Source organism: Alligator mississippiensis, chromosome 7, assembly GCF_030867095.1.
Source record: "Alligator mississippiensis isolate rAllMis1 chromosome 7, rAllMis1, whole genome shotgun sequence".
Lineage (NCBI taxonomy): Eukaryota > Metazoa > Chordata > Crocodylia > Alligatoridae > Alligator > Alligator mississippiensis.
Window position 1 is genome coordinate 8,698,055 of NC_081830.1, and position 26,046 is coordinate 8,724,100.

At 51.6% G+C, this 26,046-nt stretch overlaps 2 protein-coding genes and 3 gene segments (V, D, J or C); 1 reads left to right on the forward strand and 4 right to left on the reverse strand.

The window, feature by feature from the left end:
- Positions 1-669, reverse strand: LOC132251724 (T cell receptor alpha variable 9-2-like). The segment is given in 2 exon segments: positions 1-347; positions 621-669. Coding segments are annotated over 2 exon segments (396 nt in total).
- A 2,648-nt stretch (positions 670-3,317) lies between these two features.
- On the reverse strand, positions 3,318-4,727 carry LOC132251353 (T cell receptor alpha variable 22-like). The segment is given in 2 exon segments: positions 3,318-3,990; positions 4,670-4,727. Coding segments are annotated over 2 exon segments (333 nt in total).
- Positions 4,728-5,841: 1,114 nt separating this feature from the next.
- On the reverse strand, positions 5,842-6,524 carry LOC132251725 (T cell receptor alpha variable 22-like). The segment is given in 2 exon segments: positions 5,842-6,134; positions 6,485-6,524. Coding segments are annotated over 2 exon segments (333 nt in total).
- A 5,479-nt stretch (positions 6,525-12,003) lies between these two features.
- Positions 12,004-12,927, reverse strand: LOC102566795 (olfactory receptor 10G6). Its single transcript, XM_006273222.1, has one exon. The coding sequence runs from the start codon at positions 12,925-12,927 to the stop codon at positions 12,004-12,006; it is 924 nt and encodes a 307-aa protein (XP_006273284.1).
- Positions 12,928-20,536: 7,609 nt separating this feature from the next.
- LOC102564922 (olfactory receptor 10S1-like) lies at positions 20,537-21,487 on the forward strand. The gene has a single exon (XM_006273216.3). It carries the CDS (start codon positions 20,537-20,539, stop codon positions 21,485-21,487), a length of 951 nt encoding a protein of 316 aa, XP_006273278.2.
- The last annotated feature ends 4,559 nt before the right edge of the window (positions 21,488-26,046 follow it).

The window sequence follows — 26,046 nt, forward strand, 5'->3', positions numbered from 1 at the left end:
TCAGCTCTGCCCCGTGACTGTGTCGCCGTGCCTCTGCAGGGCGCAGTGATACACCGCGGTGTCTGTCCACTCCAGGGCGGTGATGTTTAACGTTGTGTCGCTGGCACCGGCATGTGATGAAAATCTCTCCTCAGCAAAAGGTGCATTATCATGGACACCGCTGTCCGTCTTGGTTTCTCTCCGCAGGATGTACTGCAGTGTTTGGTTCGGGAACTGGCGGTACCAGTACAGATAGTCGTTATAACCAATGCTGTTGCTAGTGTAGTTACAGCGGAGTGTCACCGTATCTCCTTCTGCTGCAGTCACCAGAGGTTTTTCGGGATGGACGGAATCGCCCCGCACCGCCCCTGCAAACAGTCAGTAACACAGGAGAGAGAAAGGGTTGAGGTACAAAATTTTAGGGACTTGGATGTACAGAGAGCAACTGCGGACCTACAGTGCTCAGGGAATCGGACAGTGAGAGAGGAAGAGCTGGCTCAGTGGCAGGGAAGGAGAGAGAAAGAGGGAATCTGCCGAGGGAAGAAGTAAGACGGTGACGCTGGGTTTTGTCCCTGTCTCAGAGAGGGAACACGTCCCTTAGCAGCGAGACAGCTCGTGTGACCACAAGGAGAGCCAGTTACCTGCGTAAAGAGCGGCCAGAACAACGCTCAGAATGAAACACGTCCCCATTGTTTGAGCAGAGCGGAGTCGACTCCAGGTTTCACAAGCAAGGACTCATGCGGGTGCCAATCTCATAGCTTTAGGCTGAACACCGCAAGCGGCCCAGGTTCCTGCAGAAAGCCCGGGGGAAGGTACGGATCCGAACGGACCTCCCACCCCCACATAGGGCGGGGAGGAGGGTTCTCCTCTGAGCTCCCTGCAGCGCCGCCTCTCTTCCCTGCATCCTAAATCCCCGGGTCGGGTGTTGGAGGTGATTCTAGCCCACCCCAGCTAGTGATACACCGAAGCGATGTAGTAATTTCAACTCTTCCAAAGCTAAGAGTTTTGGATAGCTGTGCTATACCGGTCCTCATGTATGTATCGGAATGCTGGACAATATCGCCAAGTATGGAAAAGAGAATTCAAACAACTGAGATGGGGTTCTTAAGGCACATCTTGAAGGTATGTTGGACAAGACACACCCCAAATGAAAATATTTTGTCAAGAGCAGGCTGCAGAAGGAAGCTACTGATTCTCATCAGAGACGAAAAGTTGGAGTTTCTCGAACAAGTAACGCGGACAGAGGAAATCAAAAGTTTGGTCACTGGAAGTTCTGTATGCCTCAAAAAGAAGAGATCTGTGGAAGACCCTGGTCACCAGCGTCCTGTTCGGCTATGGTACCTAGAGGGGGAGAGATAAGTCCCTCGGTGTTAATGGCGTCGATCTCCTGGCACACATTATGGGGAGAATACGTTTATTGCTGGATTTTCCCTTTAACACGGCTTCCCTATCTCTCCGGGCGACAGAGTCCCTGCTCGTCTGCAATCCTGTTGGGTGCCGGGGTTTAGCGTTAGCTTGTTTTCAAAAGGTTTTAAAGCGATTTGTTTGCTCCCCCACTGAATCCAGCATTTTCTCCTAAAAGACCCGACCCACAGCCCCTTTCCTACCCACCCGCACCTCTTCCCTCGCTGTTCCCCCCAACTGCGTGTTCAGGTGATGTTGAGCGGAGCTCCCTCCGGGCGCCTCTGCCCAGGGCGGCTGCAGGACCTGAGCTCTGTCCGCGGCACCTGGGAAAGAAGCCAGGAGGACGAGGGATTGACTGGGCCGGAGACTCGGAACTGGCTTGAAATTCCTCGCCTATCCCCGCTCCACAACTCAACACTTGGTCAAACGATAATCGTCATGGAAAGAGCTAGGGGGAGAAGAGAGTGGCCGCAGATGGACAGACGTGCACAGAACAAGCAACAGAGAGAAAAGCAGGGGCTGTGCCTGGTGGGCAGCGTCAGAGAGAGCCCGGACAGTGCGCCCCGACTCACTCAGGACCGCCAGCAGCACAAGGACGGAGCCCGGCGCTGCGCCCATCCTGGCGGGGAAGGTCTCGGGGTCTCTGCACCGAGGGGAAATTTTACTCCGGTCCCCGAGAACCAGAGGGAATGAATCTCCCTCGTGTTTCTGCAGCTGCACACCCAGGGCACAGCTGGCTGCAGAGGGGGCGGGTTAGCTTGCGGATATGGGCAGGCGTCAGCTGTCTGCTGCTCTCAGTCCTTAGCTGAACCTGCTAGCTCCGGCTGGGTACCAGTGACTCTTCCCGAGTGTGTGGGCGGGCAGATGCTGGAGGAGATCGGAGGACAGGACTCCCCGATGAACCACTCGGGGCTGGAGCTGAGCCATGGGCCCGTGCGGGGCGCTCCGGCGCCTCCTGGCGGTGAGTCGTGGGGGCTGCAGAGAAGGAACAGGCGGATGAAAGGCTTGCAGCATCTCGCCTGGCGAGTTGGAGGATTTCCTAAGCCACCGGCAAGAGGCGGGAGGCGTCCGTGCCCAGGAGTGAAATCGCTACAGTTGAGTGCCCCCCATGACCGCCATGTTTGAGGATGTGGGTAAGGGCATGAGCGGGGAGACAGAGAAACGTGAGACTGGGAGAACCAGTTACAGACGCTGGGCTAGAGAGTGCGGGCGGGCGCGGGAGCGCAGACAAACACGCCGATGCCGGGCGGCCCGCGGGGGAAGAGGCGGCGCAGAGCGCTCGCGGCGCTGCAAGGGGAACAGCCGCGGAGGTGGACGCCCAGGGACGCTCCCGCCCCGCCGCCCGCCCTGCCCCGCCTCTCCGCAGCTGGAGGTTCATCCTCCGGGAGCTTCGTGCTCGCGTCCCGCCCCGTCCAGGAGCTGCTGGAACCAGCGCGGGAGCTTGGCCGCTGCTTTGCCTCGTAGCCGCCGGCCCGCCAGCGCTTTCCGGGCGGTGCCAAGTCGAAATCCCAGGGCGAAATCGATGCTGTTCGAGAGAGACTGCCGCTGGCCGCCCGCCCGGCTCCTGGTCCTCCCACTGCCCGGGGACTCTCTGCAGCCGTCCCCTCGCCTGGAAGCGGGAGAGGTGAGCGGGGCTGGGGCGCGGGAGGTAGCCGGACCGCACGCACCCCGCGGGCTGAGACCTGCAGCGGCCGCCCGCAGAGACGGCTCCCCCCCGCGAGCCAGCGTCCCCTCTTGGCCACTGCCCCACCTGCAAGGACGTCCCCGCTACTCCAGACGCCGGAGCCAGGCCGCAGCGAGACACTTTCCAAGAGACCAGGGGGATTTATTTCATTGCTGCCCGAGACGAGCAACACGCAGGGAATGCGAGCGTCTGTTCGCGTTGAACGGAGACCAGATGGGGTTGTCCGGCATTTAGCGACTTACTAAAAGACAGGCTTTGTGTGAATGACAGAGGGACCCGGAGCAGGCCACGCTGGGGTGGGAGGGCGGGTGGGGCGGGGAGATGCCAGAGAAGACCTGAGGGCAAGCCTGAGGGAGGAAGGCTCTCTCTCCCTGATCCCACGTTTCTCCTCTCACTGTTCCTGCGGGACCCGAGCTGCCCCTACCCCTTCTTATATGCAGTGAATCTCGGGCCCCTTCACTTGGTCCATTGATTCTAACGGTGGATCCGGGCCAGTGCAATCAGTAGAAACAGAGACAATTTACATGCAGTAAGGATCTGGCCCCACTGGTCACGGGTACTTTCCGTGTCCCGCCCGCCCCCGCTGCCTAGGGCGGGCGGGGTTTTTGCGCAGCGCCCGGCTCTGCCGTGTCACTGTGCATCCACCGCACAGAAGTAGCGGCCGGAGTCCCCCAGCCGGGCCTGGGACAGGTTCAGGAAGCACTTCTTGCCGTCTTCCCGGCTCTCCCCTGTGAATCGCCCCTCCGTGGCATTCCGGCTGGCGGCCACAGTGAGGAGGTGGGTGATCTCCCCCGAGGGGACCTGCCGGTACCACTGGAAGGGGCGGTAAGTGTTGGAGTAAGTACAGGCCATGGTGGAGCGGTCCCCTTCCCGGGTCACCAGCGCTGCGGGGCTCTGGGACACTTGGGCTCTGCAGCAGGTGACTGGAGGGGAACAAAAAGAACCATGTTAAAACATTCGCTTGGTGAGAATTTGCTGTTTATCTTCCTACCCCTCCTTCTGCCTCCTCCCTGAGCCTTCTTCACGCCGTGCTTGTTCTCTGCCAGTCTGAAGTGCTGGTGAATGGATGGATGGATGGATGGACAGGAGGATGTGAGCACATGTAAACGAGCCCCAGGGACAAGAAGAAGGACGCAATCCGGGCCTGGATCTGCCAGTCCCGGGTTTGTCAGACCTGTCTTGTCTGTCTTCCCCTCTGTCGGGATTTCCTTGTCGTGGACTCTGCCGAGTCCTCCTCAAAGGTTCTCTCTCTCCACCATTCAACCTACAATTATTTCTCCCCTCTGCCTCCATCCGTCCATCCAGTATGGGTGTATTTCTCAGCGCTAACACTGGCTCGTCTGTCCAAACCTCCCTGTTCACCGTGTCTCTCACCCAAACTTAGGAAAGGGAGCTCAGAAATGCCACAGCCTCCCGCTGCTTCTCTCCAGCACCCGGCGGGGCTGCGCGTGCCCGGCAGAGAGTGGAAGCCCCTTCCCCAGAGTCCCCTTCCCGCGGATGCAGCCTCCTCAGACCAACAAAGCCCGGGGCGGGTTCCGCTCTCCTCCCCGGAGTCCCCCAGCCGGGCGTGCGGGGCCCGGGGCGCCCCAGGCGCAGACTCACAGGCGCAGAGCAGGGAGACCAAGGGCAGAGGCAGCCTCATGGCTCCAGCAACTGTGGGCTCGAGTCCTGGAAGCGGCTCCGCTGTCGGGATGCATCCGCGCTTTTTTTGGCCGGCGGGAGGGTTTGGCGCTGCGGCACGTCACCTGGCACGTAAGGGGCACGAACCAACGGCAGGGCGACCCAGCGAACGGAGAACACCCCGCTTGTGACGTCTTCACCGAGTCATTGACATCATAAGAGGGAGGGAGGGGGAGAGAATGCGTTTTTCTCTTGAAGGGAAATGTTCCCGTCCTTCACACGTTGGCGGAGAGCTCGTCCCGCTCGGGGAACCCACCCCTCTAAACCATGATGTCCTCCGGGTATGACCGAGGGGTGCAGCAGGGGGGAAGGGGACAAAGGAGCGGGGAGAAAGCGGTACGGATCGGGGGGAGAGGGAGCGAGGCCATGGGCTGGGAGCGCGGGTGCGGGAAGCCGCGGGCAGGCACGGAGCTGCTGGGCTGGGCTGCAGCCCCGCGGGGGGTTGGGCGGAGAACAGGCCCGCGGAGGGGAGAGCTCAGGCCCGGGTCTCGCTCATCGCCGCCTCCCGACCACTCCCCGCAGCGCTGTTCATCCTGCCGGAGCTGTCGTGACCGCTCCCGCAGTCCTGGGAGCAGCCTCCTTTTCCTCTGGCCGCGGAAGCCCGCAGGAGAGCGGGACGGAGCATGCGCTGCGGGCCGGGGAGGGTCTGCTTGGGACCGACGAAGGGAGACTCTGGCCCTCCTTTTCTCCTCTGAAGGGCCGGCCGCCGCCCCGGCCCGCCCCGCCCCGCTCCACCCCGCCCGCCGGCGCCCGGGGGCCATGACCTCCTCTCGCCGCTGGATGCAGGGAGACTCTCCATTTCGTCCACGCGCGTCCTCCACTCGCATCTCGGCCCCGTGCGCCGCGGCCAGCCCGTCCCGTCTTCCTGCACTGGCTCTCGGCTTTTCACACCCGCCCATTTCCGGCCCTGCTCCAAATTGACCCGCTTCCACTGACCGCAGCCTCATGCGGACCAGCAAGTGCAACGGGAAAGGGGACAGCTTACACCCAGGAAAGACCTGGCTTCCTTGAAGCTGACAGGGAATGCCGGTGTCCCGCCCGCCCGGGCTGCCAGGGGAGGGCGGGTTTGTGCGCGGCGGCCGGCTCCGCCCGTGTCACTGTGCACCCACCGCACAGAGGTACCGGCCCGAGTCCGCCAGGCCGTGCGGGACCAGGCGCAGGGCGCTCCTCGTGCCGCTCTCCAGCCTCTCCCCCGTGATCCGCCCCGCCGTGACATTCTGGTCGGCGGCTACAGTGAGGAGGTGGGTGATCTCCCCCGAGGGGGCCTGCCGGTACCACTGGAAAGTCCTGTAAGTGGTGGAGTAAGTACAGACCATGGCGGAGCGGTCCCCTTCGCGGGTCACCAGCACCTCGGGGCTCTGGGACACTTGGGCTCCGCAGGAGGAGACTGGAGGGGAACCAAAGGGCAGCGGTTAGGGAGCCTGTACTTCTACCCTGTGTCCATCCCTCCGTCCCTGCTCCTTTCTCTCTCCTGCGCCTACCTCTGCCCCTCCCCAGAGGTTCAGTCTCCATCCCCCAGTCCCTTCGTCCCTCCGAGATCCGCCCCTGCCCGTGCCTGCAGGCCTGTCTGCTCTCCGGGCACCAGCCAGCCTCCTCCATGCACCCATTGCCCCTTCCTGCTGCCCGCCGCTCCGTCTCTCTCTGATTCCCACACGAGACACCAGCAGCTTTTCCCCACGCTGCCTCCCTTCTGCAAGAGACCGGGCGAGGCCCGGAGAGACCCGAGCGCAGACTCACCGGCGCAGAGCAGGCAGAGCACGGGCAGCAGCAGCCTCATGGCTCCGGCTCCGCCCGCTCGGGTCTCCAGCGTCCCGTGCTCTGGGTGCACCGGAGGGCGCCTCTTCCCCCGGCTGTGGGACACGTCACACGGTCACGTGACACCCGCCCTGGATCCTGGCTCCAAACCAGCCCCTACCCGGGTCCTGATCCTTTTCCCATCCCACAGCTCTTCCCCTTTTGCTCCCCCTCTCCCACTCCCAGTGAGAGGGCAGGCGGTCGGGGATGCTGGACTGGAGCAGATCTGTGCCCACGGGCCCGGGAGGGGTGGGGGTATCGAGGGGACCCGGGAACGGCAATCTCGTCCAGGCCAGCGTCTCATTGCCAGGACATGCTTGCGGGATCCTGTCTTCATCACCATCACCCCCTCCCGTATGTCCTTGCTTGTGCCGCGCTGAGCCCAGTGGTCCCCAGCCGGGTGGCACAGTGTAGCGGTCCTCGTGTGCGCAGCGACCAGGCTATATCCAGCTCACCCAAATTTACACCACCTCAGAACCTGGGTCAACGTTTTTAATGCACGGATGGCTTGAAGCCAGGCAGTGTCCTGAGTGAATCATGGGGTGAGGCTTATGGAAAAGCCTGTTTGTTCTCACCTCCCTTCTCCCTCTATTTAGTCTTGCATTTTGTAAGGCCAGTTGTTGCACATCCCAGAACATGCTCCTCATCTCACAACAATACAATTAAGCACCTTGAATGGAGAGAGAGGAATAAAGTCCCTGGTAGTGAGAAGCTTTGCTTTTTTTTTACACCTGCTGTAAATAATCCATGCCTCCATTGGATGTGGAGAGGGGAGCAGATTTCCATTTTCTGTAAATTAGGCTGGTTTTGTTGGCCTCAATGGACTAGATGCCCAGGTAGCATAAATGTACATCAGTCCAGTGAAGTCAGTGAGGCTGAACTCCCCTCCCCACCCGCACTGCTTTGGTGGTGTATTTCACAGTAATGAACGTGCCCTGGATGAAGACATGACTCAAAGATATCTGTGAAGCTGGTGGGTATCACACTGATGTCATCAGGAGTTTGTTGGGTTTTCCACTATGTCCATGCTGCTAAGCCAAAATGTTAGGGTGCAATTGTCTGTCATCTCAGCTCATTCATTGTCTGATTGTTCCTTGTTTCACTGTTATTTTAATGATCTCCTTTGTTGCCTAGTTGCAAGGTGTATTATCCCCAGGATTAATTAGGGGTTGCTTTCTAATCAATTCCCCATGGTGCTCATTAAGTGCAATACAAGCAACTGGGAACTCAATTTCTATGCTTCCAAAGAGAATTGTCTGCAATAGAGACCCAGCTCTTTGCAAAGTGGAACTCAGCTGAGATAAGACAGAAGGGATATTGGCCTTGATCTGGTGCTCCTGGGATCCTGCATCCAGGGAGATGAAACTCTAAAAGACCCTGAAACTGGGCACGAGTAGCCAGCCCTGTCTGCCTCCACATAATAGAAGCCAAGAGCAAGGCCCCATCTCACTACTAGGGAGCATGGGGCCTCAGGTCTCTGGATGGAAAGGATGGTCTTAGGGCTTGGAGCTTTCCACCATGCTGGCCTCTGCAGCCTCCTTGGGACTCTGACTGGGGGAGGTGTGCTGCAGGGAGCAGAGACAGACCTCCTCGAGGGACATACCCCCTTCTGCATTCTTACCTTCGAAAGTGAGGTCCTTCTCTGAGTCATGGCATGCCCTCATGCCCTGAGAGCTGTAAGCCAGCAGTTGGTGCTGACCCCATAGCCTCCATAGGACTCTGGCTGGGGAAGTTGTGCTGCAGGAGGCAGAGACAGGACTCCTAGAGGGACATAACCCTTTCTGCATTCTTGCTTCCCTAAGTGTGATCCTTCTCTGAGTCATGGCAGGCCCCCATACTGTTGTGTGTAGCTAGGTGGCATGATGCCATGGGAATTTTCCTATTGTGTGGATTAGACAAACACCGACCCCTTACCACTAGTGGTCAAGCTATATTTTCCCTGAAAACTAGCATCAGTATCATCACCAGACTAAGCGCCTATCATTTTGATTCTTTGGATTCACTATTAAGCTTGAATTGGATACAGGAGTCTTCACCCTCATAAAGCTATATTGTGCAATATCAAATAGCCAGCATGCCATTCCAGACCTAATTTGACTTCAGCATGGGGCAAATCAATTTTAAGCAGCTCAAAGGTGCATTAAGGCTAACATTTCTCAAGCAGCTGACGTCTCAGGATGAAAGCCTTCACAAACTCCAAAGGCCAGTTAAACTATTAAATTTCAGTCTTTGAATTTAAAAATAAATGCAACAGGGCGTTTCTTCATTAAGCAGTTTCTTAATTTGATAAGCAGGGTTAAAATGTATAGTACTCTTTTTAGAAGGGGTCTTCAGTATAATTTTTATCTGAGAGAGAGAAATGTTCCTGAAGGGCAGAGAAATACTATTGGCCCTCTAACAGGAGTGGGTAAGAAATATTGTGGTCTTGCAGGAGTGCTTCCACAAGAAGCAGAAAGTAAGTACACAGATCATATGTAGTATTTGATACCTTATTTATTTACAATTAATATGCTCAAAGCTGGCACCTGAGGGAGATTGGAGCTCCCTCGGGCTGGTGCAACAAGACAGAGCAGGGCAGGGGGGCAGGAACATCTCTGGTCTCAACTGCACTGGTTGGGAGCAAATTTGTTCCTAAGCCAGAGCACGTGTAGATCTTTTTCCCAAGGGCTGATTACTGTACCTTTTTGAATGTACAGTAACCTTACTGTGCATTAATAGCATATATAGCTGTGCCCAGAGAGAACAGAGTGAGAGAGAGATAAAAAGAAAGAAAAGGGCAACTAGTTTGTCCAGTAGACTGGGGATCCTATTTTATGAGGAGAGACTAGAAGAGCTTGGCACTTTTCGACTACTCAAATGGAAGCTGGGAAAGGATAAAACAGTTCTCCATAACTGGATTATATGGAGAAATTTTGGGGAAAAGGCAGAGCTATTTCAGTAGAAGAGTAGTGTTGACACATGAGTAAATATGTACAGAGTGGCCAGAAACTAGGAGGAGGTTTCTAAGCATCAGAGGAAGTGAGGTTCTGTAACAGGCTTCCAGGAGGAGCACGGGTATGAGAAAGATAACTGGTTGTAAGTTGAGAGTTAAAAGGTTTCTTGCCTGAACAGCTCTGCCTTGCCACTAAAGGGCTGGTGAGCAGAGGGTGGTTAGGAGCCAAAATACCTGAGCTCCATCCCTGTTCTAAGTGGGGTGGGGCTGGAAACACTGCATCCTGGGATGCTGGAGAACTACAAATTCATAAATTCCAGGGGATGCATCAAACACTCTCTTAACAGGCTTAATAACTGGAGATTTGAACACATATTTAGGAAATGCTGGTGACTGCCTATGGTAGAAGGCAATAGATGCTTCTCCAAGACTTGAAAGGCAGTTCAGAACTAAACTGAATGGTCCAAGAGAACTCTGGTTGGAGACACAGGGGTACTAATTGCAGAGATGGGGGGAGAAAGGCAGCATAATGAGTTGTGACTGACACCATAAAAAGAGCAAGAGAGATGGGACTTCCAGGCTGCAGAGGCCCCGTGAGGATTTCAGAGGTAGGAATTTGTCTGCTGTTGGTTATTCCTACTGTGTTTATGGAAACAGTATTGGGGACTGACTTTTAGAGCTATCCGGTGCCCAAAGACCTGTGGAGGTACCTCTTGGGATGTTTAACTCACTCACCTACCCAGCTCCCATAGTTCTGGACCAGAATTAAGCTAATTGGTACTTTAAAAACTCCATAAGCCTTTACCTGCACTTCCAGGTGCCTGAGCACCTATTCAAATTTGGATACCTTGTGTACTTTTCTTGGTAAATAGATCAGGTGGCACCAAGAACACGTCTGACTATTTCCAATGGAAAGAGAAACTGTCTTGCAAAACCAGCAGTTTGGGTTTTCAATTCTGGTCACATTGCACAGCATGACATTGATCAGAAGGTGATGTGAACTGGCTTGACTCCACCGCACCTGCATAAATGGATCCACAAGAATGCAAATCATCTGGAATTCTGCTGACATTTTAAGTGGGGGATTATGCCGAGTACTAGAGAGCAGTGGGAGGGAGCAGAAGGGAGAGACAGAGAGGGAGTGGAGTCTTATCAGGTCTGGTTCTCTGCATTCAGGTGTTAGCTGCCACTGCTGCAACCACTGCTGTAGTAGTGTGGGCTTGGGCTGCTGTAGCTGGGAAACAGCCTGGCTGCAAGCCTAACAGCCCTGTGCAACTGTCCCTGCTACCCCACTTGCTTCCCTTGTCCCCAAGATATGCTGCCGGTTGCAGGGCTGTGTCTGCTGTGGCACAGACCACCCTACAGAGCAGGTCGGGGGAAGCACCATTCCTCTCAGCTCCCAGAAACACCACCGTGTGTGGGTCTGCACCTACTCAGCTCCTATGACCAGGTGGCATGGGATTGCTCCTGCCATGGCCAAGCCTTCTGGAGGAGGTCCCATTCTCACATTCCCTTCAAGTTTGTGCCTAGGTCACCTATTTCCCTTTAGTTACATGCATGTATCTGGAAGAGATACACAGAGTGGGGAAGAATCTGTGTGTAGTTAGGTTCTCATTGGCTTTGTAGATTTTTAAAAAATATATATATAACCACATAGACTGGGATTTTCAAGCTTGAATAATGGATTTGGATATCAGCTGCTACTAAATACAATGGGAGATTGGCATTTAACCCCTCCTTCCTGTTGGAGGTTTTGTAAACTCAGTCATAAAAGCCATTCATCACCCTTTTAGTGCATATTATCAGCATTATTGCTATCCATTTAAAATGCATGTTAAGAAGGAAATAAATTTTACCTGCCCCTCTGTGTCTCTGTTTTGTGATTCTCTCTTGTTCCCTAAGTTTGATTTTTCAGTTGCAGCCAGACTTTTCCTTTTTGAGAAGATGCAAGTAGTAGTCTTGTGAAGTCACTGCCATTTCTATATCCCCATCAGCTCTGTATACAAATAATTCCCAAACAAGGCATGTGTGTGCATGCATGTATCTGAAAGAGATACACAGACGGGGAAGAATCTGGGGAAGAATTCATTCTTAAGACACCCAGATGTATGCTAAAACAAATATACCCTCCCACTTCTGCAGAGGAAGAAACTGAGGTATAAGGAGACACAGGTATTTGACTATGGTAAAAAATTGTGAGTGGCATTGCCAATAAAATAGAACCTAGGGGCCCCATCTTTCAACTCACTGTACTTTAACCCACTAGATGCTATGCCCTTCCCACTGGTGGGACAGAACCCAGAAGGCCTGCCACCCTGTTCAACATTCACTAACTTATTGAACACCATTGCTAACATAGACCTGGGGCAGTACCTAGGTGTCTTGGATATCAGCTGCCCTCCACTATCCTCTAACTGAATGTAGAGATCTAACATAGACTCCTAGGATCCCGATGCCTACTTGGAACATCTGCCCAGTCTCTAATCCTCAGGAAGGTTCTGCTGAGAGGGGAATGGTCACTGACCAGAGATTACAGCCTTCTGCTTCCAAGTTTTATCAGGGCAGCTTTCATCTCTTTATTCCTTAGTGTGTAGACAACAGGGTTGAGGAGTGGAGTCACTGTGGTGTAGAAGATGGCCACAATCCCATCCAGTGGATGCCGGGACCCTGGCCTCAGGTAGATAAAGACCAAAGGCACGTAGTAAGTCACAACCACAGTGATGTGAGCTGCACAGGTGGAGAAGGCCCGGTGTCGGCCCTCAGCAGAGCGGATCTTCAGGATAGCTGAGATTATGTACACATAGGACATCAGGATCAACAGGAAACAGGTCATAGCCAGGAAGCCAATGTCCACAAATGTCACCATCTCATTGAAAGCAGTGTCCTTACAGGCCAGTTTCAGCACATCTGGGATATCACAGAAGATATAGTCTACCTGGCTTCCCCGGGCATAGGGCAAGTGGAAGGTAAGTGTGGTTTGTATGGCTGAATGCAGGGAGCCACCCAGCCAGGTTCCTATGGCCAGTCCCAGGCAGGCACGGCGGTTCATGATGGTGCCATAGTTCAGTGGCTTGCAGATGGCCAGGAAGCGGTCATAGGCCATGACCGTGTAGAGGAAGCACTCTGTGCAGCCCAGAAAATGGAAGAAGAAGAGCTGTGCCACACAACCACCAAAGGAGATAGCCTTGCCACCCTCCATGAAGCCAGAAATCACCTTGGGCACCACCACAGAGGAGACTGTCATGTCCAGGAAGGACAAGTGGCAGAGGAACCAGTACATGGGCTTGTGCAGCCGTGATTCATTAGCCACTGTCAGGAGAATGAGAAGGTTCCCACCCAATGTCAGCAAGTAGATGAGGAGGAAGAAGAAGAACAAGGGCAGCTGCAGCTCTGGTGGGTATGGGAACCCCACAAGGACGAAGTGGGTCACCTTGGATACATTGGTGCACTCCATTCCCCCTGCAATTGCCCCTGTGGGTGGACTTGGGGAGTGCTTTCCAATGATGAGCAGAGACATAATCTGTTCTCTCCCCCAGTATGTTGGAGATAAAATTCATTCACATGCCTAGAATGCAACCTCTATCCCAAACCCACTACATCATGCTGCCATCCCAAAGAAGTGAATAGAACCACAGGCTCCAAGCCCTGCTACTCTAACTGATTTGGCCTGACTTTCTGTCCTTACCTGAAAAGAAAATCCAGGAACTCTGACTTCCAAATATTCTGCTCTAGGACATTGCACCCTAGATTTTCCATAGGGTTCCTTTGGACCGTTTTGTGTGTTCCTACAACCTTTCATTTAGGATTTCAGCTTGTATACAGCCCTCGTGCTGGCATTCTTCCAGGGTTCTGAATTCCAAGTACACCAAAAGATTGCTAGGGGAGCAATCCTCCTTCTTCAGGATGTATTTCAACCTCCAATTGAGGGGGGTTAAATGAAATTAATCCCCTGGACCTTTCATATAACCATCAGCTGCCAAGTGCTTTGCACTTCTCACTCAGGAGCAGTCAGTAATGAACTTGAAGCAGCAATTCCCCAGGATGAGTAGTTGCTTTTGAAAATGCATAAGTCAGATGGCAAAATGTGTCCTCAGCTGCTGTGAACACTTACATCTTCTGCAGTTGGTGGAACAATATGATTTGGATATGGCCTCCATGGAGAATGATGAAAAACTATAAAACAGTGCAGGGCACTGGCCAGTCTGAAGGCTGCGTGACTGCTGATGTTCTTGGAATCCAACCTTGTGTGTCCCAGGCAGGACTGGTTACAGGCAGCACTACCACATGCTCTCTGATGCACTCTGCGCTGTCCCTTTGGATTTCTCAGGCTGAGGATTTCACAGAGATGATGGCTTTGTTCCACACAGACCAGAACTGAGAGAGAATGTCCCTTAGGGCAGGCTGCACTTCAGGGGTCCTTCTACTCTCCTCTGTAGCAATTGGTACTGCTCATTGACAAAGACAGAAGACTGGGTAGGAGTGGGATTTGGGCTGATCCAGCCTGGAAGTTTCTCTCATTCTGTGTGTTGTGTCCTCTCTGTGTTTAATCACTCCTTCAAGCCTTTCATGTCCTCTATGTTTCTAAGTTCTTATATCCCTAACTGTGCCCCCCTTGTGTTTTTTATCTCCTCCAGGGTCATTCCTGGTTGCACTGAATTAGACTATTGAGACTAGATGTTTTTTTCTTCATTTGTTTTCCATCCAGTACATAAGGATGCATCCCCATGGGCCACCTCCAGTGGGTATTGTTAGAAAAGTTGTTGTTTTGAACTAAGAAAAGGACATAGGGTGCTTGTCTGGCAGCCATGGGAGGTGGTGGGGCCAATTAGGCTGACCCCACATGGTACTGCAGGGAGCAAGGTGGGTGACCCACTAAGACATGTCTTTCTCTCTGGGTCAGTTCTGTCTTTAGCATGGTAAGACAGAGGAAGGCATTGCAAGTGAGAAGTTAGAGAACATTAGAGGGCAGTCTTCTACTGGGGTCAAGATTGACCCCAGTGTACTAGCACAGTTTCATAGTAGTTTGGGATCAGAAGGGACCTGAACAGATCTAGTCTGACACCCCCACTGGTAGGAGCACATGCTGTGATCACACGACCCCAGACAGGTGTTCGTCCAACTTCTTTTTGAATTTACCCAAGGTAGGAGCGAGGACCACTTCCCTAGGAAGTTGGTTCCAGGTCCTAGCCACCCTAACAGTGAAACAGTGCCTCCTAATCTCTCACCTGAACCTATTCTCCAGCAGCTTCTGGCCATTGTTCCTCATCAACCCAGGTGCTGCTGGGGGGAATAGGGCCCTTCCTATTTGCTGCTGATCTTCCCTAACAAGTTTGTAGGCAGCCACCAAATCCCACTTCAGCCTCCGCTTCCTGAGGCTGAACAGGTTCAGGTCCCTCAGCTTCTCCTCATAAGGCCTGCCCTGTTGCTCTCCAACCAAGCGGGTGGCCCTCCTCTGAACCCTTTCAAGGCAGGCCACATCCTTCTTAAAGCGCAGTGCCCAGTGAAAGGGGCTACAGGGATGCAGGGAGCAGGATGAGAGAGCTAGTAGGGGGTGTTGCCCACATGCCATCAGTGCCAGGCCCAGTGCCCCAAGGAAGTGCCAGAGCGGTCCTGTGCTGCAGGAACTGGGGTGTCTGCAGGACGATGGCAGAGCTTGGAGCTATCCAAGTTCAACCAAGGCAGGCAGAGCAGAACAAAGGAATTTCTTTGCTTAACCACAGCATCCACTGCTCCATGATTCCCTGCATTGTCTTTTAAAAAGTTGGCTGCCTGTTTGGGGTGTTGCAGAATTTAAATAATGCCATCATTTTTTTTCCATTCTACTCATAGTCCAGTATATTTAGATTGAAGCCAAGATCCCTTTCCTCTCTGCTGCTTGAAGGTGGTGGCTTTGGTCTCCCCTAGAGAAGGAGAGCAGGGTGTAGCAGGACACTAAGGTGCCTGCTACTGAGAGAGCCCGGAAGACTCTTCAGGTGCTGGTTGCCAGGGCAATGGGAGGCAGAAAATGACCCACACCTGCCAGCAGTCAGCTGGCTATAAGGGGCGAGGCCTGGCTCTTATGAAGGGGGAAGTTGAGGCAGTTTTTTACTGGCATCCAAGGCAGAAGGAGCTTCTTGCCAGCAGAGAGAGAGAGAGAGAGAGAGAGAGAGAGGGGGGGGGGGGGGCTCCTGGAGCAATGATGTGAGGAGAAGCCTGACTGCAGGTACTGCTAGCAGAGTAAAGGGTAGCAGCTCCAAGATGTCTGAGCAATGTCGTTACAGCCAGATGGCTTATGTTTAAGTTGTAGCCAGGAGGCTCGAGTTTCTGTATTGTTTTGTTGTTTAACACCGGTGGTTTGGGTGAGGCTATAAGGGGATGGAGGAGGCCTCACAGGGGACTCGCGGTAGAGTGAGGACCCCAGCCCCAGCGAGGGCACGGAGTTTGGGGGTACAGACCCCAGCTCCAGAGCAGAGCCTGGTGAGAGGGCAACCTTGCAGAGGGAAGAGCCCAGTGAGAGGGCAGCACTACAGAGAAGGCCCCAGTATGGGTGCAGAGGGTCCCAGTGAGAGGGGCAGCATTACAGAGAGGGCCCTAGTGAGAAGGGTGGCATACAGAGAAGGCCTGCAAGGCTTAGATACGCAGGACATCCGGAGCAGGAGAACTGCGGCCAAGTGGAGGAGAGGTAGCCTCCCTATAAAAACACACATCATCAAAGTCGTGGTGGGCGAGAATAGGAGGGTCCAAGTCCGAAGCTTGGCACAATAGAGGAGGCGGCAAGGACTGGCACGGCAACCCTGCCATCCCTCCTGTTACACAGGGAGTGACAATCATTTCCAAATTACAAATGCCATGTTGGAAAATCAGAGCTCATGTTGTACAGGTTAAAATGAGTGGAGAGAGGGACACGTTTTCCTGTTCATCTATTACCATATTTTATTGCATATGACATGCCACCCTCCCCTCAAATTAAACAAACACCTTGTTTTTGGAAGTCGGAATGTGGGGTGTGTGTATGTGTGGGGGTGTCTCAGAGTTGTGGTCTACTGTAAGTCCTCCTGGAGATATAGTGTGTCCAGGCAGCGTGGCATCCTAGGACACAGTCTGGGTGAGGTAGCAGGGACTTCCTGGTGCGGAAAGCAGAAATAAGGCTAGGTCCCAGATCCTTACAAGGACAGTTGTAAGATTTGTCACTTCTTTCCTGTAACTAGTTATTTATGAAAGTTCCTGTAAATAACAAAAAGCATTTCCACACCACAAGCTTCATCAAGATACTACAGACTACATGTGGCATCTCACTCACCCACAGCCCATTCAGTGGCTCTTCAGCTGAAAGCTACTGCCTCACTAGTGGTTGTGAGAAGTTTAACGCTGGACTTCACCCCTGCTATTGACAGCTCTAGGGAGGAGTGGGAGCCATCCTGGCAGCCATGAGTCACAGTATCTGCTTGCTCTAATCAGCGCCCAACCTTGTGGACCTGTGGGTCAAATGAGTGGCATGGAGTCAGTCCGTGGGCCTGATCCCACATTACCCCAATCCAGCTGCTCTCTGTCTGCTGCTCTGATATGGTTATATGCCAAACCAAGCTGCCCTCTTGCTGCCCACTGCCAGCACTGGCTCCACATTCTCCTGATGTGACCATGTGGTGCGTGCCACACTGATCTAGCGGGGTGTTACCCACCTGCCAAATTCAGTTACATGCCACCTGCCACCTCAATCGAGCCCTGCACCTTCCTGTTCTGGTTGTTCACTGACCACACACTGAATCCAGCTGTAAACTGGCACAAGCTGTCATGCAGGGCCATGTTATCCAGGCCATAGGCTTCCTCAAAGGTGCCTCTCACTCCTTCAGGAGCCTTATGGGCTAGCCCTGAAACTTGAACTTCCTTTTTCTGAGACTTTGGGTAGGGAGGCATGTGTGTAGATGCTGAAGTGGAAACCCATCCACCCGACTGTCTCAGAGCTGAAGACTAGCATCTTCTAGAGGCTTTTTTGGATTTTCTGGTGAGGAGGACTACATCATTAGCATAGGGTAGGATGTTCAGCTTGCATCTGTAGACACCAAGCCCTCCTGGGCCCCCCACAGATTCTCAGTGGAGGAGATCCATGGGCAAGTTAAAGGTGATCGGTCTGAATGAGTAGCCTTGCTTCAGCCCAGTCCAGATGGGAATGCCCTGGGGTTTGCCCTCTGACAAGTGGTTGGCGGTGGTGCAGCCATCATAGAGCTCCTGGACATCCAACCTATCCCCAGATTAGGCTTATTACAGCCCCTGGTGTGAAGGGAATATTAAAAACAAACAGTAAAAAGAAACCAAGTAATTAAGGGCAAGATTCTCTGAAGGTTCAAACTTCCCCCTCTTTCCTGAAGCCATGACCTACATCCCAAATCCTCTCTGCTGTAAGTTAATGCAACCAGGTTTGAGCTTATGGGGCAGGTTCTCAGCTGATGCAAAGCAGTGTAGCTGTGCTGAAGTCAGTGGTGCAGACCCCATCAGGTACCCTGGGCTGTGAGGCACTTAATGCTCAGGGAGAAGTTTGCCTCTTTTAAAGAGGCAGAGTGCACCCTGCCCTGTTCACGTTATGTTATAGCCCAGGGGCTCATATTCTGGTTCTCGACTGTACGCTTGTGGACCAGGATGAGGCTATTTAGGGAAGAGGAGGCCTCATTAGGGCTGAAGTGAGCCCAGCACCAGCGAGGGCCCGGCGACAGATGCAGCAAGCCCAGTGCCAGAGAAGGCACAGCAACCAGGCCTGGAGACCCCAGCATCAGAGAGCACACTGTTATAGGTGGAATGGAGACCCCAATGCTGGAGGGTGCAGCTACAAGGGCCCAGGGACTAGTTATGACAGGGGGCTGAGCTAGATTGAGTGAGTAAAAAATAGGGAGGCTGCCCTTGAGTTACAGATCAGTCACAGTCCTGATGGAGCCCGCTAAATCCAGCAAGTTATTAGACACCTTGATGGGCCCTGCTCTCAGTAGATGGCTCATGGGACACCCCAAGCCTTATGGGTTAGATGTGTGGCTCCAAAACCTACCCTTTACCACACCCTATGCCTCACAGGTGGTAATTAAATGTTGTCCCTTTTTTATGAGGACTTCACTATCTCTGCCTCTGCTGATTCCCCTCACTCTGCATCCACAGTCCTCCTGTGCTCTTAGCTCTGGCTTTACCCTTTAGTTCTGGACATGCCCCTTAGTCTAGATCCAGAAGCACTCTGCAACTCTACAATACTCCCCACCCCAATTATATCCAAATCTGGGCTCTTTCAGGTACTTTTCCACCTCCTGATTCATGCTTCAGAGTTATTCCAGTGTTGCCCAAGTCATCCTTAGAGTCCGCTAGAGGCACCTGTCGATGTTTATCCTTCCAATATAGTTACTAGAAATGTATTAACCCTAATCACAGATAACCAAGAAGGTATTCCAGTGGGATCTGGGCTGTCCCTTGCTCAGGGGACCTGGTAAGGTGAGAGCCATGCAAGGACTTTCTTTGTTTGCAGTAGAGAGAAGCTTCAGTTGCTTAGGCAACAAAGACCCCCAAGGGGTTAAAACACCATTCAAATACACATGCTGTTTCAGAAATTTCATAGTGGAAACACAAAGCGATGGGAGCTGTGAAAGTGGTAAGTGTGCCTGAACAGGGGAGAGAGCTTTCCTTCAGGAATGGAGGAACTGGCTTTTTTAGCCTGGTCTTCTGCCTGTGAAAGGAGCTCCAGAAGCTAATTCAGAGTAATGGGCAGGGAACTCTGTCCTGAGCAGTTCATGGAGAACCCATTTCTAGCAGGAAGGTTCTCCCCAGTTCTCCATTCTTGTTGCTCCGGATCCTTGTGATCACATCCAGTTCTCTCATCCCCATTCATGTTCTCCGGATGTTGTAGGGCTTGGAGCATGGAATGAAACTGGGATAGAGTTATACCAGCCATTGGGGTAGTGCCTGATGAACTGCTGGTAGTGCTCTGTGTCTGTCTGCTGCTCCATCCTGAACTTAAAAAAATGTGATGACAAGCAAAAAAAAAAAAAAATTACTTGGATAGCTAGAAAGACAGGTAGATTATCCCATTGGTTACATACCTGATCCAGTTAGTCATTAGTCTTTTTATTTATTTGCTTGTTTGTTTGCCAAGAAAGGAAATAACCAAAACCAGAAGAAAGACAGATGGATATTCTTGTTTACAGTATTCATCTAGCTAGATAGCCATCCATTCAGAAAGACAGCCATCTACCTCGTTTTGGAGCTGACAATTGCTGGTATGCATTTCCTGCGTGCAGTCCAGCTGTAGTCACTGTGGCAGGTATAGTTTTAATGAAAGGTGGTGATGTGTCTGTGCAGAAGACTGTGCCATTTATGTTGTGTAGTCTATTCCTGTTACATCTAGTAGCATGTATGTGTGTTATGGGTCTCTTGGAATAATGATCAGATGTTGCATTAGCATGGACCTTGAAGGTTGCAGTTTCTGGTTCTCAGAGATAAGTCTACATTACATAAGCTCCTTATTTTTTGATTATCTGATGTTTCATTTCAGATGTTTTCCACATTCTGCAAGGGCTAGGGACTACATTGAGTAACCTACATTCAGCATTCACTTGCCTCCCTATTTAAAGGATATATTCAACAACCCCATGCCCCACAGCTCAGCCCTTCCTCTCCATTGCCTCAGCTCCCTGGTAATATTTACCCATGACACCGACAGCACTGAATGTGTGCTGCTCTCCACCTCATTCCCCACCCTCATCCCATCTCGCTGCCTGCCTAGCAAAGCCTAATCCTTCCCTCCACCTCCCTTCTGGCCCATGGAGTGGCAGGTATTAACAGAGAACCCACAAATTTGGGATGTGCAGAGGGGGTGCAAGGACAGCACATGAATGAGCAAAGAGTCAAAAGAGGACATAGTCAAGGTGGAGAGTAGCTCAGGCACTAGTAGAATAAGGAACAGGTAACTATTTGTGATGCATGTGGTGGGAGACCAGCAAAGCTGTTTGCCTGTTTTGGTAGGTCAGGAAGCATAAAAGAGGTACAGGGCTAAAACCAAGGGGCCAGAGCTCAAAAATGATGGTGTTGCTCTTGTTCTGTGCAGGTCATAGCAGATGGTCCAAGGCAACGAAACCCCAGTGACGGAGTTCATCTTAGGGGGGATCCCAAACACTGGGAAGCTCCCTACCCTCTTCTTTCTCCTCTTCCTGCTCATCTATCTGCTCACCCTGCTAGGGAACCTCCTCATCCTGGTCACCATCCTCTGTGATCCACGTCTCCACAACCTGCCCATGTATTTCTTCCTCGCCCACCTCTCCTTCCTTGATGCCTGCCTTTCGTCTGTCACCACCCCCAAGGTACTAGTGGGCTTAGTGTCCCCTGGACAGAGGACCATCTCTTTTGGAGGTTGTGCAGTGCAGCTCTATGCTTTCCATTTCCTGGCCAGCACTGAGTGCTTTCTCTACACTGTGATGGCTTATGACCGCTTCCTGGCTGTGTGCTACCCCCTGCGCTACACCACAGTGATGAACAGGAGGGTTTGCATGTGGCTAGCAGGCAGCACATGGCTCACCGGCTCCCTTCATGCTACCATCCATGCCACCCTTACTTTCCACCTGCCCTATTGTGGCCCCCACAAGGTAGATTACTTCTTCTGTGACATTCCTGCTGTATTGAAGCTGGCCTGTGCTGACACGGCTACCAACCAAGCTGTCATCCTGGCTAATATTGGTGCAGTGGGAGCTGGTTGCTTTGTGGTGATCTGTATCTCCTATACCTACATCATTTCTGCCATCCTGAAAATTTGCACAGCAGAGGGGAGGCAGCGGGCTTTCTCCACCTGCAGCGCCCATGTCACTGTAGTGCTCCTGTTCTATGTACCAGCCTTATTCATATATGTGAGACCCACTTCGAATCAGGCCTCTGATGGGATGATGGCTGTGTTCTACACCATGTGCACACCTGTGCTGAACCCCTTCATATATACACTGAGGAACAAGGAGGTGAAAAGGGCTGTGAGAAAACTGATTTGTGGGCAGTCACTTTCTGTGGACACATGCAAATGATACATCTCCCATGTCTGTCCACTTACCACGGACTCCTTTTTAAGACCTCAGTCAAACTATTTAGCTATCTCTGAACCCTTTTGTGTTCGTCTACTTCAATACCATTTTACGGCATACCCAGACATTTTCCTGTGTCACTTTCTTTAGGTGAAAAAGGGTGTATGATTACTTTTCACCATGGTCTGCTAGTTTATAACCTACTCACATTGCAATTTTGTAGAAATCATGAAATCTGGCATTGCCTGTGAAATCAGGCAATGCCTGCAAAATACATCAAAAAAGACAAAAATACTGAAAATAAAACACTAGTTCTCCAGTGGGAGCCACCAGCCCTCATGGCCACTGTGGCCTTCCAGGCAGTCCATCAGGGAGATGCAGGGAGGAAGCCTACGGGTACAAGGGGGAGCCTAAAGTGACCTTGCTCCTCACTGCTGATTAGCTGAGAGGACTGCCTATCCCCCCTCCCTCCACCAATTGGCAGCAAGAGGCCCAGCCACATGATGGGCAGACCTCACAACCAATCAATGGTGAAGAAGGGGATTACCAGGGCCCCTCAGTCAATCAGAGGCATGATGGGGAGCCACCATGATAAACCCATGAAAATGAAGGCTGGCCCTTCAATCTCCCCATGCAAAGGACCATCTGTATCCTTCATCTGGGTAGACTCCTAGTTGCAGTTGCATTAGCTAATGCACTCACAGCCTTGTACCTATCCCTTCAGCAGCTATCGCTGGCTATGGAGGTATGTTCTAAAGGCCCATGAGTCAATATATGAGGTCCACAACAATGAGCACTAGGAAAGGGAGTTAAGGGACCCTGCTGTCTATTATTGTCTTGCCCATACACTTACATAATAAATAGACTCATAGAGTGTTAGATCAAAGAAATCAATTAGATTATTAGGGGTCTACCCAAATTGAGGAGGCAAGCAGCAATGCCAGATTTTGTGATTTCCACAAAATCTGTAAAATCGTGATTTGAGTAGGTCCCTACAGATTATCTATGTCAGGCGTCGGGGAGCTGACCAACCAGTAAGTTAGTTCCACCCTTTTACATGCATGGGCATGGCTGTCTGTTTATAAACAGAAGCTCTTTCAGTGCCCAGCAGGATACTTGACAGGACACATACCTCTGATTAAATTCTTGGGCTGCTGATGTCTTGTTTCAGCCTGTTTGTTTCTCATTTTGTTAGTCCCATTTATTGGCTTCCTGACTTGATCCTTGTTCCCAGTTCATGCCTCCCAACCCTGTTGCCCAGGCTTGCCAGCTCTTTACTCTAGTGAAACCTCCTGTCTTAAGACACCTGTTCTTGGTTTTAGAGTGCAATTGCCTAACCCAGCAGTAATAAGTTTATGCAATTACTCGCCTAAATTCCAGCTGAGGTCAAACTGCAAAATCAAGTCCACACCCACACATAGTGATCTGGACCATTGGTTCAATGGAGCTGTAGCTAATGTGAAATTGCTGGGTGTCATGATGTGGGGTCCCCAGGGATGGCCATGATGTCCCTAGGGCTCCATGACCATGCTGACTCTACCCTATGGGCACTTTCTAAAATTGCCTGCCATGTCTTTCTGGTATAAATAAAAATCTGATGCCTAATCCAGCAGCGCCCAGCCTTGTGACACTGTGGTCAGATTAGTGGCATGGTCTTGGTCCATGGGCCAGATCCTGTGAGTGGTCTGGTTGTGGGTCTGATCTCATGTTTCCCCAGTCCAGCTTCTCTTTGTCTGCTGCCCTGATATGCCTGTGTACCAAACCAATGTGGCCTCATGCTTCTCACTGCTGGCACTGGCTGCACACTATCCTGATCTGACCTAATGATGCCTGCCACCATGATTTAGCCATGTGTTACCCCCCCCCCCCCCCCCCCCGCCACATCCAGCTGCATGACACCTGCCACCCAAATTTGGCCCTGTGCCTTCCTGATCTGGCTGTGCACTGCCCATGTTTTATATCTGGCAGCAAGCTAGAATAATCTGGTGTGGAGGGCCAGGTTATCCGCAGGTGTGGAAATTTGACAACAGAGAAATATAGAGTAATGTTGCTACCACTCACTCACCACCACATACCCAGATCCTTGGAGAGCCCCACATAACAGTTATTATAGGTCTGTGGGCTAGATCTGGCCTGTGGGCAGGAGATTGAGCACCCCTGCTTTAGTCCATCCTGCTTTTATTCCAAGAAAGAAAAATGAGCTTCCTCTCTTAAGATACACCCCAATTTTGGAAGGCTGATTTTAGGACAAAAGTTGGATGTGGTATGCAAGTAAATATGGTGTTTACGTTATTAGTATCATTAATATTATTATGTGTATTTGCTTGAGGCCTGTGTCCAGAATCTCCAGTCCTGGATTGAGACAACGTGGTGCAGGGGTGCTGTTCAAACACAGGACTGGTCTCCAAGGGTGGTCGCAATACCCACTAGAGGCAGAACTACCTATTTCCCTATGATCTTCAGGGTAATTTCCTCATGGTCCCACCTGCCAAACCTTCATGGTGATAACTCTGAAACTCATGCTAAGCTTGGGCCTACTCACAAAAGTTAAAATACAGAATACTGATGCTAACAGCAAATTGCAAGAGGATGCAAGTTCATGGCTAGGCCATCTAAGAAGGAATAATGAAGTATCACTTCCAGTTTATCTTGCTATATTCAGGATGATTTCAGGCAGACTTAGTTGTCTGGTGTGTAACCATATGAAATGTCTATCCTTGATTAATTAGTATGGTAAATATTTCTTTTGCGACTAACTCATGTTTATGTGCAGGAAGAGACATTCTCCATGTGTGACAGATGTCTCCTCCTGATTTAGTATATTTTTCCTGGCTGTTAATCAGTTCCTTGATATGTTTCAAACTGGATAACCTCTTGTTATCAAAGAAGGTAACTCATTCAAATTAAAAATTTCTGATAACCAGTAACGAGCAGGTTTTCCCTGTCATTACTGCTTGGGACGCTCTCTTGATTTACACAACTGAAAGAATGCTTTGACGATGCTAAGCTAAGGGTATAAAAAGGCAGTAAAGCAGCAAACAGCGCGCGCTTCAAGAGTGAGAAATCTCTCTGACACCAGTTGCTGATGCACCTGACTTACTCAAGAAGTTGAAGAGAAACAGACCACCTCTTTGTCTCCAGTTTGGTGAGAAATCATCACCTTATAGCTAATTACTGGACTTTGATTTGGTTTGGGCTCGCTTGACTTGATTTTAAATACTTGTAGTAAATAAAGCCTTTCTGTCACTCATCGAATGAGGTGTCGTGTCAATCCCTGGGCTAGTCCAGAATCCTAGGTGTTTATTGCTAACACATGGAAACGGTATTTTACATTGCGAAGCTGTTTATGCCCTTGGATCTATATGTAGCCTATGTGATTCAGCCCTATTGGCCCTACCCATGCCCTCAGGTACTAACTCACATTAGGTCACTAATCTTGGCCTCCAGCCACCCTCATAGCAGCACTCAGGGTTGGATCCAGGATTTGGCAAAGGGACTCCCCATTAAAAGGGTGGCTGCATCCCTATTCCGAGCCTCCTCCCCTTCAAATGATAGGGACACACCGTACCACAGCAGCCTATGGGAACTTTTTAAAAGTCCCCAAACATTTAAGAATCCCCACCTTCCCTTCTACACTCAGAGGCACTTCCCCTCCCCTCCTCTCTTCTCCCCTCCTGCTGTTATTGCTTTCCTCACTGTCCTGAGGCATGGAAGTTTCGACTCCACCCTTGCCTGCTCCAGCTGGTGTGCATGTGAGCTGGGAACAGGATCAACTGTAGCAGTGAGAGGGGTCGGGTCCCCAACCCTGCCTGGTCTCCAGGGAATAGGCACAGGAAAGTGGCAGCCCCTGCCTACAGCCTCTTCTGCTTTCACTGCTTCCAGCTGAGCCTAACCAGGAGACACTTTGAAGTTTTATCCTACCCAGCCTAGGGGAAAGCAGCAGCAGCAGTAAGGAAGGAGCCAGGGAGGGGAGGGACAGGCACGTGCCTGAGCACGAAGGTAAAGGAGGAAGATTTTAAAAGTTTTAAAATCTCATCCTTTGGAGATTTTAAGATTTTAAAAAGTTTTTTAAGTCTCCAAAGGATGCAAAAATCTGGTAGAGGGAGTGCTAATTTTTAACGAGCATTGGACCAATGCTCAAGATTTCCCTGTCTCTTTGTGATAAAATTTGCTTCTGTCTAGGAGTAAGAATGTGAAATGAAGTTAATGATCCTAAGGCTGAGGATACACTTGATTGATATCAGTGAGGCGACAGGAGCTGCCAACGAATCTAGGGAGGAGCACGTAGGTATACCCCTGCCTATGTTACAGAAATTCAGTCATGGGAACTTTGTGTATTCCTTCTTGGCATGTCCTCATTAGTATGAGCGTTCAGAGGGATGGAGAGCTACTGTTGTCTGATGTTACTGTTTGTGAGTAAAGTATATGAGTGCAAAGGACCAAATGACCCCAAGTCTTTATTTTGCCAACCCCAACTTTCCACAACTGATAAGAGCACAAATGTTGCAGGAGAACACTGCATAGAGGTCACCAAGGCATCACCACTCTTTGTGACCTCTGTA